General features: G+C 46.9%; 1 protein-coding gene across 5 annotated transcripts in view; it reads left to right on the top strand.

Annotated features, from left to right (window-relative positions):
• ABCB9 (ATP binding cassette subfamily B member 9) overlaps positions 1-14,712 on the top strand; it is a 49,299-nt gene that overhangs the window by 30,477 nt on the left and 4,110 nt on the right. For 4 of the 5 annotated variants that reach the window (XM_074298706.1, XM_074298696.1, XM_074298714.1 and 1 more), the window contains 5 exons: positions 4,204-4,401; positions 10,549-10,677; positions 11,285-11,473; positions 11,819-11,992; positions 12,347-12,506. In XM_074298706.1, the coding sequence (XP_074154807.1) occupies positions 4,204-4,401; positions 10,549-10,677; positions 11,285-11,473; positions 11,819-11,992; positions 12,347-12,506 (850 nt within the window). The remainder of the gene's footprint in view (positions 1-4,203; positions 4,402-10,548; positions 10,678-11,284; positions 11,474-11,818; positions 11,993-12,346; positions 12,507-14,712) is intronic. The other variant, XR_012487726.1, reaches the window with a different exon arrangement.

Genomic DNA, 14,712 nt, shown 5'->3' with positions numbered 1-14,712 from the left:
AGAAGTAGTGGTTGTGAGCCAGGCTGGTCAGCCCCGGCCTCCCTCCCATTCTTCCCCGCCCCCTTTTCCTGAAATGAATCAGTTCCCTAAAAACAGAGCCTGCTGTGTTTGCCCAGTCCCACCCTGGAGGTCGCTGCCCAGCCCTGGTCACATGGATCCCTTTTCCCAGACAAATGGAAATACTGAGCCTGTGGGTGGGGCTCACCTGGCAGCCCCCAAGCCTCTGCCCACCTCTCTGGCTCCCTTTCTCTTTTCTTCCCCCACCATCCCCTTCCCCATCCCCATCCTCACCTCACCTCACCACTCTCATCCCCACCCCCCACCCCATCACCTTACACTCTCTGCCCCATCTAGCCACACTCAGCAAATCCCAGAGACTCTCTGGGCCCCTTCTCTAGCTTACATGAGGAGACTGAGGTCACAGGAAGGCAAGTGACTTAGCCCGTGGCTGCCTTTCTGTCTCTCACAGCACACTTATATTGCACACACGTATATGCACCTACACACACACATACACACATACAGTAAGGAACAGGACCAGGCCCTCAGACTCCAAGTCTCTCCCCTGGGGTACATTGCGGTCCCTAGGCCCATCCCTGCTCAGTGCCAGGCGCTCTGCCGGGCGCCTCAGGCTGCTAACAGTCTCTCCAGGCGACAGCGGGGCCGGGGGTGAGAAGAGATCATTTGTGAGGTGCATGCAGCTTACTGCAGGGGAGCCAGGCGTGGAGAGGTGGCCAGCAAAGGCCTGCTGGAGCGGGGCGGGCTGGGACTGAGGCTAAATGGCAGGAGGGAGATCAGCCTAGGCCTGGGAACAGCCAGTGTTAGGGCAGAGATGTGGGAGGTGAGCAGCTGGGGAGACCTAGGGCTGGGAGGGTTGCTTGGAGCCAGATGTCAAAGGGTTCCCAGGAGACAATGGGAAAGAAAAGGGGGGGCTGGCTGCCGATTGGCCACAGAGGCAGAGGACGAGTGGGGATGACTGGAGAGATGGCGGTGTCCTGGGCAGAGACTAGGAAGTTAACAGCGTGGGGAAGGGAGAGAGCAAAGGAGGGATTTGGGGCGTACGCCTCTGAGACCTCCAGCGGGACCGTCCCAGTAGACAAATGGAGCCTTAGCTGTGGGGCTTGGGAGAGACAGGAGCTGGAGTGGAGACAGGTGTGAGAAGGAGAGAGAGATACAGAGAGAGCTGAAGGTAGGGAAGTAGATGGAGAGATAGATAGGTGGACGGAGGGAGAGAGACAGAGGCAGAGAAGATGGAGGGAAGGAGAGACAGAGACAGACGGAGATACGAAAGTAGAGAGATTGATAGGCAGAGGGAGGGAGAGAGACAGAGAAGAGAAGATGGGGGAAAGGAAAGAGAGACAGATGGAGATGGAGGGAGGGAGAGAGAGACAGAGAAGCTATAGAGAGGACTAGGCCTCAGGTGCACAGGAGTGGAGGGGAAAGTCATGGCTAACAGTTTATATCCCTCTTTTCACTTTAAAGTTAGGGATGCAGAGGGGGCCCGAGTTGGGAGCCCCTGAAAGGTGGGAGAAAGAAAAGGGCACAGGCCAGGAGGTCTGCATGAGGGAACCCAAAGGCAGCCTTCTAGTCTGGGCATGTGCATTCAGAGGAGGATCTTTCCTACTTAGTAACATTCAGAACAATTTCATGACGGCCTCCACAGGACATACTCCTTCCACGAAGGATTAGGTAATGCTGGTGACTCAGCCAGGGGGTCACCTCCTCCCAGCCTTTGGTCACTGATGACCATGAATCTGCTGCCTGAGGGTGTGACTTCTGTCCCAAGCTCTGATTCCATCCTAATAGTAGGAGTTTATCCAGCACCTAAAGATTTTCTTTTTTTTTTTCTTTTTTTTTGCTGAGGAGACAGTTGGGCTTAAGTGACTTGCCCAGGGTCACATAGGAAACGTTAAGTGTCTGAACCAGATTTGAACTCAGTTCCTCCTGACTTCAGGGCTGCTGCTCTACCCTCTGTGCCACCTAGCTGCCCCTCTACTAAAGATTTTCTTTTTTTTTTCTTTTTTTTTTTTTTGCTGAGGAGACAGTTGGGCTTAAGTGACTTGCCCAGGGTCACATAGGAAATGTTAAGTGTCTGAACCAGATTTGAACTCAGTTCCTCCTGACTTCAGGGCTGCTGCTCTACCCTCTGTGCCACCTAGCTGCCCCTCTACTAAAGATTTTCTGAACATTTTATATCAATGGGCAAATCACAACCCCTCTGGAATTGGTTTTCTTATCTGGAAGATGAGGATAATAGCATCTCTCTCCCAGGATGGTTGCAAGCATAAAATGAGGCATTTGTAGACCAATTCCCTACCTAAAAGCCCCATATATAAATACAGCTATTAGTGTTATTTATTAAATGCACAAAATAAAATTCACAGAATTACAAATTATTTTGAAATGCTATTACTAAAATATTTAAAAATTCCACCAAGTTAAAAAACCCTTGGCCTGGAGGGGTTGTGGGGTTTCGATCTGTGGAAGGCACGAGTCTTGTGTCAGGAATGGGGCCTGCTCTCCCCCATGGTTCCATCCTTGGCGGTTTCCCAAGTCTCCTGAAGGCCAGGACTAAGAGTCCTAGTCAGGGTCCAAAACTATACCAAGACCTGCTGCAGAAAGGCATTTCCAGCTGACCGAGCCAGCCTTAATTAATATCGTTTGTTGAACCAATGAATCAATCATCTCCTTAATGGAGGCATCCCCTCCCTCCGGCCTTGCAGATAGTGATTCTTCTGAGTGACTCTTGCCCGTGGCTTCCATTAACCTTTTATTGGGATGGACATGTTGGAAGGGGAGCTTCCTCTAGACTTCTTAACATTAAGTAGGCCCCAGGACATCTTGAAGGCCACCTGTCAGTCATCCCTCACTTTCCCTGCATGACTGACCCACCTCCTTTTCCCGTTTCTCTGATAATATCTTTTGTGTTGCTTTGTGCACACAATTCAGCCTGAGACATTGACCCATCAGTCATCTCTCTATTGCCCTTCAGGCAAAGTCTTAACTTGTTTGTTCATCTGGAAAATGAGGGAGTTGAACAAGAGGAAAGTCTTACCCTTTATGGTATCCAGCAGCCTCCCCTTGAATACTGATGAAGCCCATAAATCCCTCCTCAGAATCAGGTTTTTAAATGCATAGAATAAAACACAAGAATTACCAAGGAATGCAATTGTATGGATTCATATTTATACAAATATTTCTTTTTAATAGCAAACTGACTTCTTTGTGCCTCAGTTTCCTCATCTGTACTACCTATGTGTCCATGAGCAAGCTTCTAGATCTCTCTGGACCAATGAGGAGATAGATAGGATGGCCTTCCAACTCTAGGTCTAGAATCCTATGAAAAGCCACACTTTTGACTGCCCAGCAATCACAGAAATTCATGATTCACATACAGATAGCAGCCCTGGAAGAATAAAATTATTAAAAAGATGGGATTTGCTTTCAGGGAGAAGCCTAAAGTCATTAAAAGCTATAGCTATATATATTTCTGAAATGCGAACACCATTCTCTTTCCTCTGCTCGATTTCTGGGCCCACACGATGGTCCAGCTGTTATTATCTGCCCCGTATGTTTATGCGAATGGCTCAGCTTTATGGGCTGTCCACTACATACAGCACGGTCTAGATGACAAGCATTTCTTTCATCCAGTTGATTTTTCCTGTGTGGATAATTGGGATTGAACTGAACGTGATAGTCCTGACCAGGTCAGAGGTGGTGGGATGGTCACTTCCTTGTAGTTGAACACGATAACTTACAATTTGACCTAAGATTGCTTTCCTGGCTGCCATGTTCATTCATTTACTCACATAACTTGAAGCCCCCCTTCTCATTGGGAGGTTGATTCTTTCCCTCTTTACCACAGTTTGTAGCATTTGAATACGTTTTGTGTGAAGGCCGTAGCCCATAGACAAGTGGCTGGCCAGCTTTGCTGTTCAGAAGGCCCCGGCTACCCCCAGCTCCCACCTCTAACCCAGGGCAACTTAACCTAGAAACTCTCTGAGATTCTACATCTGTTCTGACAGGTGGGACTTTTCAGGACTAGTGGAGTCATCCCCAGAGGGAGAGACGTCCCAAGGCTTTCTGGTCTGCGCAGGGGAAGCGCCAGTCCTAACGTGGGCATGGACTGAGGGGGTGCAGGCTAGGAGATGAGGCCAGTTTGCCATTTCTTCTCTTTTTCCTTTTGGGTTGGCCTGGATGTAGCGACTCTCCAAAGAGGTCCAGAACGCCCTGGCCAGGGCTAGCAACACAGCCGAGGAGACCATCAGCGCGATGAAGACGGTCAGGAGCTTTGCCAATGAGGAAGAGGAGGCTGAGGTTTATGCCCGGAAGCTGCAGCAGGTGTACAAGCTGAACAGGAAGGAAGCCATGGCCTACACCTACTATGTGTGGGGCAGTGGGGTAGGTGCCTCCGTCCAGTCCGCGGCTTTCCAGGCCTTGGGGCCTAGCAGAGACAGCTGTGCTGGCTGGGTCCCGGGACCCAGGACTTCCCCTCTCCCCTCCTTCCCCACCAATTTCTGCCTGTTTCCCCTAAGGACTGGAGACCTCTAGGAACCTAGTGTTTCTCCTCGCCTTCCCTGCCATTTCCTGTTCCAGTAAGGGGAAGGGAGGGAGCCACGGTGGGGAGATACTGGCCAGAGGGGCCCAATCCCACAAGAGGCTGGTAAATAAGCCACATTTCATAGGCTCCAGCTAGTTCTTTGGGGGGAAGGCCTGGCCTGAGAGAGACAAACACCATCATTGTGTTCTCAGTGTCAGAGGAGGCTGGGAACCCTTTGGATTCATGGTGGTGATAAATGAGCCCTTTAAGTCTCCTTTCATGTGGAGTATATGAAGGGAAAGATCTGTACTAATTGTTCAGTGATCTAAGGCAGTGCTCCTCAAACTTTTTAAACAGGGGGCCAGTTGACTGTCCCTCAGACTGTGGGGGGCCGGACTACAGTAAAAACAAAACCTCACACTCTGTCTCCGCCCCTCAGCTCATTTGCCATAACCCGGTGGGCCGCATCTGGCCCTCAGGCCTTAGTTTGAGAACCCCTGATCTAAGTATTGCTGCTATAATAGATGGACTTTTGGATGCCTTAATGGGCTAGAAAAAGAACTTTGTTGTTTTTTTATTTGTTTGTTTTAGTGAGGCAGTTGGGGTTAAGTGACTTGCCCAGGGTCACACAGCCAGGAAATGTTAAGTGTCTGAGACCAGATTTGAACTCAGATCCTCAGGCCTGGTGCTCTATCCACTGCACCACCTAGCTGTCCAAAAGAGTTTTGTTTTAATAAAAACTTGTTATGTTTGTATAAAGAAATAGTTTTTAGACAGGATTTGGACAATTTTAGATAGGAAAAAAGTATCTGTGATGTAAAACACAAATGTGAATCCTTTATGAGTGATGTAGAATGGGGCCTCACTTGTGTGTGCATGAGCGCAGGGCAGGGGAGGGGGTGTAGTGTTAGAAAGAGGCAGAAAAGTATCCGTCCACGTCCAGTTTGAAGGCTTTCATCGGTCAGTTACTCCACATGAAAAACTCTAAAAAGAGCAGTATCCTTACAATAGAATCATGAAATCCTTGCCTGAAGCTAGAAGCCATCTAGTCCAGCCTCCTCATTTCTTGGAGACCCAGGCCAGGAAAGGGATGTTCCAGGGGTCATTTGAGCCTAGGGCCTCTGATGCTGAATCCGGTACCATTTCCCTACATTGCCTCTAAGATGACAATAAACTGGTAACACCTGACTTTCTTGGCACCCCCATTTTGTTCTACTTTTCCTTCTCTGCCAGGAAGCTAAAGTTCTCTTTCGTTGAATTTGAGCTTCCTTCAAAGAGTTAGGACCCCAAGGGCATCTTCTGCAAAGTTGTGCAGGATCCTGAGCCAGAGCAGACTCTGGCGAGCTCACCCAGACACTCACAGGACCTGGGGCACTGTGCCCCGCAAAAGGACCAGCTAGCACTAGTCCTGAGCCAGTCCCGACTTCCTCCTAGGAATGGCAGTCATTTAAGTTCAGCCTGAGAAAGGATGGGCTGGGGCAGGAAAGCATAGGGGGCTGGGAGAAAGTTTGTTGTTGCCCAATAGTGCCCGACTCTCCCTGACCCCATAGACCATAGAGTGACGAGCCCTTCTCTCCTCCATTATCTCCTAAAGTCTATCCAAGCTCTTGCTTGTGCTTTCCCACTGCTGCTTATCAGTCTCACCTTCTCCTGTCCCCTTCAACCTTTCCCATCATGAGGGTCTTTTCCAATGAGTCCTGTCTTCTCATTGACCAAAGTGTTTAAGTCTTGTTATTGTTGTTCACTAATTGCAGCCATGTCCGACTCTTCATGAGTCCATTTGGGGTTTTCTTGGCAGAGATAGTGGAGTGGTTTTGCTATTTCTTTCACTAGCTCATTTTACAGATGAGGAAACTGAGGCAGTGGTGTGATGTGCCCAGGGTTACACAGCTACAAAGTATCTGAGGCTGGATTCGAACTCAAATCTTCTGGATTTCAGACCATATGCTCTCTCCACCTCTGACCGCCCTGTTTAAGCTTCACCTTCCAGTGAACAGTCTAAAGTAATGTCTTTAAGTATTGACTGATTGGATCTCCTTGCTGTCCTTTCAAAAGTCTCCTCTGGCACCATAGTTCAAAAGTATTGATCCTCCAGTGCTCAGCCCTCCTTATGGTCCTCATCGAATAGACAGTTATTCGAAGAATTATCAGCAAGATGATGTGTTTGCTTTTTAGTATGTTGTCTAGATGAACGATGTCTTTCTTTCCAAGGAGCAAGCATCTTTTAATTCCGTGACTGCAGTTGCCATCTACAGTCGTATTTGAACCCAAGAATATAAAATGTAATGCTGCTTCCATTTCTTCTTTCTCTGTTTGCCAGAAAATGATGGAACCAGTTGCCCAAATCTTAGGTTTTTTGATATTATGCTTCAAACCAACTTTTACTCTGTTCTTTCACCCGCATCAAAAAACTTCATAATTCACCTTCTGCCATCAGAGTGGTACCATCTGCATATCTGAGATTATTGGCTTCCAGCTTTTAATTAATTTAGTCTGGCATTTTGCTTGATGTATTCTGCATATAAGTTAAACAAATAACGTGACAATAAAGGCTCTTGTAATACCCCTTTTTCAATCTTAAGCCAATCAGTTCCATGTTCAGTTCTGATTGCTGCTTGTTGGCTCACATTCAGGTTTCTCAAGAGACAAGTGAGATGTAAAGTGAGGTACTCCCATCTCCCTGGGGACTTGCCACATTTTGTTGTGATCCCAGTCAGAAACTTTAGCCAAGCAGATGTTTTTCTAGAACTCCTGTGCTTTCTCCATAATCCATCGAATGCTGGCAGTTTGGTCTCTGGCTCCTCTGTCTTTTTGAAAGCCGGCCTGCTCCCTGGGTCACATATTGCTGAAGTCCAGCTTGTAGAATCTTAAATGTCACCTTGCTGATGTAAAATGATGCGGTTCTTCAGTAATTTGAACATTTCTTGGCGTTGTCCTTTGGGATTGAGACATAAACTGATCTTTTCCAATCCAGTGGCCACCATTGTGGTTTCAGAATTGCCTGCACATTGAGAGCAGCACCTTAACAGCATCATCTTTGAGGATTTTAAGTAGCTCAGCCGGAATTCCATCACCTCCGCTAGCCTTATCATTAGCGATGCTTCCTAAGTCTTTTGACTTCATTCTCCATGTTGTCTGGCTCTAGGTCAGTAATTGTAGCACGGTGGATATTGGTGATGTTAAAATCTTTCTTGTTTATTCTCTATTCATGTCACTTTTTCCTAATCTCTTCTTTCTTTAAATCCCCATCATTTTTGTCTTTTATTGTGCCTCTTTCCATATGAAAAAAACTCTTGATAGCTTTAGTTTTCTTGAGAAGATCTTTTGTCTTTCCCATTCTTTTATTGTCCCCTATTTCTTTGCATTGCTTATTTAAGAAAATCTCATGTTTCCTTGCGTTCTCTGGAATTCTGCACTTCAGTTGGGTCTGTCTTTCCCTTTCTCCTTTCCCTTCCACTTAACTTCCTTCCTCAGCTGTTCATAAAGCTTCATCAGACTGCCATTTTACTTTCTTGTTCCTCTTCTGGCTATTCTGTGGAATTCTGCATTCAGTTGGTGTGATGTTCTGTTTCTCTAAATTGTAATCGTTCTCTTGGGGAGCTTCTGGAGGCAGCCTTGGCTTTAGTTTCAGTTCAATAATTCCAAAATGCAACCAGGAATTAAAAGTCCTTTACTGTCTCTTTCCAAATCTTATCTCCTTCACTTGGGGCTTGGCTAGTTTTCTGGAGGCCTTCCTCTCTCCTTGATTCCCCGAGAGCTCTTGTCCGAATCCAAAGGTTTGTCCTTCAGCCTCCAGCCTCTTGTCCTCCCAGTCTCTCAACCAGCACAAACTGGAATGAATCCGCCTCCGCCTCCAAGAGTGTGGGATTGTGGGTTTCCCAGAAATCAATCATAGTTGTGAATCTCCGAAGTTTTCTCCTTCAGTGAATCCTCACTCTGAATCCCTTCCCAGAAAGTGGGCTTTTATATGCTCTCTAAAGGTGTGAGTCTAATGTGTGGACCAATGAGCAAACTCCTTTAAAGGTCTAAGTACATACCTTGTGAGAATCCTAACAAATTGGGTCTCTCTTTCCCTTTCTCCTTTCCCTTCCACTTAACTTCCTTCCTCAGCTGTTCATAAAGCTTCATCAGACCATTTTATTCTCTTGCTCGTCTTTTTCTTTGAGATTTCTTTGTTGTTGTGGCCGCCTCCTGCACAATATTCCAAACCTCTGTCTATAGTTCTTCAGGCGCTCTTTCTATTAAATGGTCTATTCATCTTAAATGTATTCATCACCTCCACTTCATAATTATAGGCTGTATCAGCATAATCAGAAGGTTTTCCCTACTTTCTTCAATTTCAGTCTGAATTTTGCCGTAAGAATCTCATGATCTGATCATCAGTCAGAACTCACGTCTTGTTTTAATGGATTGTCAGAGCTTCTTCACCTCTCCATTACTCTGCAAAGGATGGAATCAGTCTGTTTTTGCTATTGACCATCTGGCAATGTCCATGTGTAGAGCCTCCTTTTGGTTTGTAGAAAATGTGTTTGTTATGACCAATGAGCTATCGTAACAAAAGACTATTAGTCTCTGCCCTGCTTCATTGTGTTGTCCAGTGTCAAACTTGCCTGTTATTCCAGTGACCTTTTCATTTCCTACTCTTTATAAAACTGACCAACTTGGGCGTCTTTGGCAACAGTGGTTGAAGTCTAGCCTTGTGTTACTGGGATGTTGAATGGGTTGCCTTGGATTAATTGGAACAGATATTATTTGGTTACTTTTGAGAAGAACAAAAACTCTTCCCCCCCTTTTTTTTTATTATATCTTTTTATTTACCAGATATATGCATGGGTAATTTTTGAGCATTGATCTTTGCAAAACCTTCTGTTCCAACTTTTCCTTTCCTTCCCTCCAGCTCCCTCCCCAGATGGCAGGTTGACCAATACATGTTAAATATGTTAAAGTATAAGTTAAATACGATATATGTATACGTATTTATACAGTTATTTTGCTGTACAAAAAGAATTGGACTTTGAAACAGTGTACAAATAGCCTGTGAAAGAAATCAAAAATGCAGGCGGACAAAAATAGAGGGATTAGGAATTCTATGTAGTGGTTCATAGTCATCTTCCAGAATAAAAACTCTTTAAGAGAGTTTTCTGGGACGCTTAACTGACTTGCCCAGTGTCATGTGGCACTACGGGTCAGCGGCTGGATCAGGGGTACCCAGTGCTTTCTGTGTCCCTCATACAAAACAGAGCCAGACGCTGAAAATGAAAATAGCTGTGAGCTCTGGGTAAAAGATTAGAGAAACTGAGAAGCCTTTCAGTTGGGTTCAGAGAACCAGCATCACAAGGACAGCGTGGGAGAGGGGCGTTTAGATAGTAGTTCATCTTTCCCAGCCTCAGTGTTCCAAGTCTATAACTCGGGGGAGGATTCCTCCCCCATGTCACAACTAATAGATTTGTGTCAGGGGATTTTCCAGATGGGAAGTCTGGGTTTCTTCTTCCCACTTTTTCAAAGGGCAGGAAGACAGGCTCCTTTAGAACTGGTCCCTCACCAGAACGCCAGTATAGTATATAGGAGAAAAAGCATTGGCTGGAAGCAGAGGCCCTGAGTTCAAACACCACCTCTGAAACTTTCTACCAATATGTCCCTGAGAAAAACCACTTGAGCTCCCTGGGCTGATGGCCTTTAAGATCCCTCCAACCTCTAATTCTAGGATCCTATAAATCATTCCAGATCTCTGGGACTCATTTTCCTCATCTGTAAAATGGGGAGGGAAGGAGGGGCTGGCCCAGAGGGCCTCTGAGGTCCCCCCCAGTGGGGGAGTTGTGGTCCCAGAACTTGTGGGAGTTCAGGAGGGAGATTCCTATGCAACTCTGAGTTTTTCTCTGCTGAGTTCCCTCACCCCCCCAAGTCTGTTCCCTGTCTGGATAGTGGGGCACAGGGGCATGGGGGAGAGCCGGCCTGAGCCAGGACCTTTTGACCCAAATCCCGATTCCCTCTGTTCCCTGGGCATCCAGCTCACTCTGCTGGTGGTGCAGGTCAGCATTCTCTACTACGGGGGCCATCTCGTCATCTCGGGCCAGATGACCAGCGGGAACCTCATCTCTTTCATCATCTATGAGTTTGTTCTGGGAGATTGCATGGAGGTGAGCATGGGCAGGGTGGGTGACAGGATGACCCATGGATGGGGAGGGGGCAGCAGGACCAGGTCAGCCGAAGGGATGGCGAGGAACCTTCAGTCTGAGGAGGAAAATCTTGGGGCACCAGGGATGCAAGAGCCTGCATGTGAAGGGAGGGACCAGCCTTGTCTCCCTGAGCTCCCGGGATGGAAGCAGAAGCCCCCAAGGAACATGGGCCCAGAGTTAGCAAGTGCCTCCTAGCAAGGGCAGCTGTCCCACAGAGGTGCAGCCTGGCTCCCTGTGGCTCTCCTTCTTGTCAGAGATGGCTGTGAGGATTCTTATTGAGGAAGGAACCAGGGGAAATAAATGGCTGCCAAGGTCCCCACCCAGATCTCCAAGGCTGAAAAAGCTACAAGGGAAGGGGGAAGGAGGCCACGTGGGGACACCGATGGGGCAGGGTTTCTGACCCCTCCCCCAGCTCCTTCCCAGGTGTTTAGGGGTGGGGGCCACAGCTTCCCTTCTCTCCCCCTGTGTTCAGGCTCTGTACCCCCTTGGCCCACGGGGATGGGACTCCCAGAAATTACTAGGTAGTAATTTGGGGGGAATGGGATGGGGATGGTTTGTGTCTCTCCAGTCAGTCGGCTCTGTCTACAGTGGCTTGATGCAGGGGGTAGGAGCAGCCGAGAAGGTGTTTGAGTTCATTGATCGGCAGCCGACCATGGTGCATGATGGGAGCCTGGCCCCTGATCACCTGGAGGGCCGAGTGGACTTTGAGAATGTCACCTTCACCTACCGCACCCGTCCTCACACGCAGGTCCTGCAGGTGAGCCAGAGAGTCCAGGGGCAGCGATGCTCCCAGTGGGAGACAGGAGGGCCGAGCCCAGCACTTGTCTCCAAGCCTAGAGAGACTGGCGTGGTTCCGCTTGGGCCCAGAGGCCTGACCCAGGGGCCGTTGGCTGGGACCAGGGAGGCCAAGTCAGTCTGGCTGCCAGGAAACAGAGGGAGAGTGATCCCAGAGTGCCCCGGGCTGCTCGTCCCCAGAGATCTTGGGAGGGCAGCCTGTCAGGATGGTGGGCTAGGGGACATTGAACCCTTTCCAGCGCTTGGGATGCTGCCTGGGAGGGTGGACGGGGGGATGCCCCTCAGCACGTGTTTGTCTCCCCCACAGAATGTGTCCTTCACACTCTCCCCGGGAAAGGTGACGGCCCTCGTGGGGCCCTCAGGGAGTGGGAAGAGCTCCTGCGTCAATATTCTGGAGAACTTTTATCCCCTGGAAGAAGGCCGGGTGCTGCTGGATGGCAAGCCCATCAGCTCCTATGACCACAAGTACCTACACAGAGTGGTAGGTAGGCCGGGGTCCGGGGGCAGTGGGTAGGAGTGGGCAGGGGCCAACAGGATCACTAGGACCTCAGGATCGTCATTCTCAATAGAGGGCAAACAGCACAGCCTCAGCACTACTAGCGCCTGGCCCATCTTAGGGTTTCAGTTGCAGACTGAGCTGCATTTCCAGCAGCAAACTGCAGGCACCCAATAAATGTTTATGTGACGGATCGGCCTAACCATTATCCCCTGAGCCAGGGCAGCTAGACCTCCCTCGTAGCCTGTACGTTTTCCAGGCTCCTCAGAGTCGGTTTGTGGTCGGGCGGAATGGGGGTATGGAGGCCGACTCAGCCGTCCTGTCCATGTCCCCCCGCAGATCTCCCTGGTGAGTCAGGAGCCTGTTCTGTTTGCTCGCTCCATCACAGACAACATCTCCTACGGGCTGCCCACAGTGCCCTTCGAGATGGTGGTCGACGCGGCCCAGAAGGCTAACGCTCATGGCTTCATTATGGAGCTACAGGACGGCTACAACACAGGTAGGGCCCTGGGGGCTGGGAAAGGTGCCCCCCATGCTCACACACGGAGGGCTCCCTGACTGCCTTCCTGGCCCAAGAATACTGCCCCTGGAGATGCCACAGCAGAAATTCTCAGGGCAGCAAGTGCCTGTGCCTTGAACATTCACCAATTATGTGACTGGGACAGTCTCCGGACTTAATCCATTAAATTGTAAGTTCCTTAAGGGCAGCAACTGTCCTTGGACTCTGTGTATTGCCAACACTTAGCAGAGGGCCTGGCACACAGTAGGCACTTAGTTAGTAAATGTTTATTGAATTAAATTAGCTTTTCTGAGCCTCAGTTTCATCAAATGTAAAATAGGGACATAATACCTGTGGCACTTAGCTCATAAGACTGTCACAAGGATCAAATGAATTGTCCAGAAGCATCATAGAAATGTCAATTGTTGCTCTTCTTGCCAAATTCTTTTTTGGGCTTTTTGTAATAGCTTTTTTCATGCTATCTCCATTTCTGTATGTACACTTCCCTTTCCCTTACCCACCCAATCATCCCTTGTAACAAAAATTAAGAAAGAAAGGAAGGGAAAAACACTTCTGTACAGTTAACCTCCCCCCTCCCCCATCTGCTGAATCTGACAGAGTCTTCAATGTTCTACATCTCTCCCCAGCCCACTCCCACTGCTGCAAAGGGGTGGAGCAGAATTTTCTTATTTTGGATTATTTATATTGGTCTTTATGTTCATTTTTAAATTTAAATTTTATAATTTTTCCAATTAGCATTTGTTTTCTCTCTCACTTTCTTATACTTTCTTTTCTTTTTTCTTCCCTTCTCTTCTTCCTTCTCTCTTCACCCTACTCCCACCCTCCTCAATATTCTCCTTTTCCCCCAATGGGGAAAAAAAAAGAAAAAGAAAAAGAAAGCCATAATGACAAATGTTCATAGTCAAATAAAACAAATTCCTATATTGGACATGTCCCAAAAAATCTATCCTGAAAAAATCCACCCTGATCCTGTTGTTTCACTGTGGAGAGATAGGTTCTGCTGCTTCATCCTCCATCTTCTTGCATCATGGTTGGTCTTTGCATTAATCAAATCCTTCAGTCTTTCAGAGTTGTTTTTCTTTTTTTTTTTTTATTTAAAGAAACAGAATAGGGACAGCTAAGTGGGGCAGTGGATAGAGTACTAAAGTCAGGAGGACCTGAGTTCAAATTTGGTCTCAGACATTTAAGACATCCTCAATGTGTGACCTTGTCACTTAATCCCAATTGCCTCAGCACAAACAAAAACAAAAACAAAAGAAATAAGAAGAAAAAAGAAAAATAGAAAAGAAATACAAAATAAAATAAAACATAACAAAAGAGAACATTATCATGTGCCCAGCAGAAACATCAAGGAGAATTCAAAATATGACAACAAATTACCAGTTCAAGAAAGTATATATATATGTATGTTAGTAGAAGAAATTATGTTCGGGACCATCTTTCTTAACTTTCTTATAAATTGTTCTTTTAGTCTCTGCTGCACATCTTTTTTACTTCATTCTTTTTTTCCCCCTTTCATTCTTCCCACCCCCAAGCAAACTGTTAAGCTGTTAAGCAAGGATGTGCACATATTTATTCAGCATATTTATGTGCACATAGGTAGATATATAATTCACATACATACACATACACCCCATCCCACATACACATATGTCTTTTCTAACTCTGCTGACTCTTTGCTTTAATTCTGTTCCATAACTTGCCTTGCTATTACTTAACCTCTCCCCCACCATGGATTCCTCTCATCTTCTCTCACTCTTTGCTTCTCTGTCTTTCCAGCCTTCTCCCTTATTTCTTTATAAATTTTGGATGGCGGTATACCCTTCATGGTATATGTATTGTGTTGCCTATTGAACCCATTCCCGATGTGAGTAGAGCCCCCCTCCTCACTCTAATGTCTTTGTATCTATCCTTCCTCTGCAACTCATTTGTATAATATGATTACCATTTTTACCTTAACTCTGCCCCAATCAGTCTTTTGTATCACCCAGTTGCTGATATCAATCTTAAACATATGGTATACATTTCCCATGTTTTTTATATATATATATGTAATATAAACAATTTGTTGAGTTCCTTAAAACTGATCATTGATATTGGCTCTTAATATGTTGAGTATCTTGAAATTCATCTTTGATACAGGTTCTTATATGTTAAATTTTCTATTAAGTTTGGGTTTGGCTGA

Source organism: Sminthopsis crassicaudata, chromosome 1 (assembly GCF_048593235.1).
Source record: "Sminthopsis crassicaudata isolate SCR6 chromosome 1, ASM4859323v1, whole genome shotgun sequence".
Lineage (NCBI taxonomy): Eukaryota > Metazoa > Chordata > Mammalia > Dasyuromorphia > Dasyuridae > Sminthopsis > Sminthopsis crassicaudata.
Note: the sequence above shows the minus strand (reverse complement) of the source record. Positions and strands in the feature narration are given on the sequence as shown.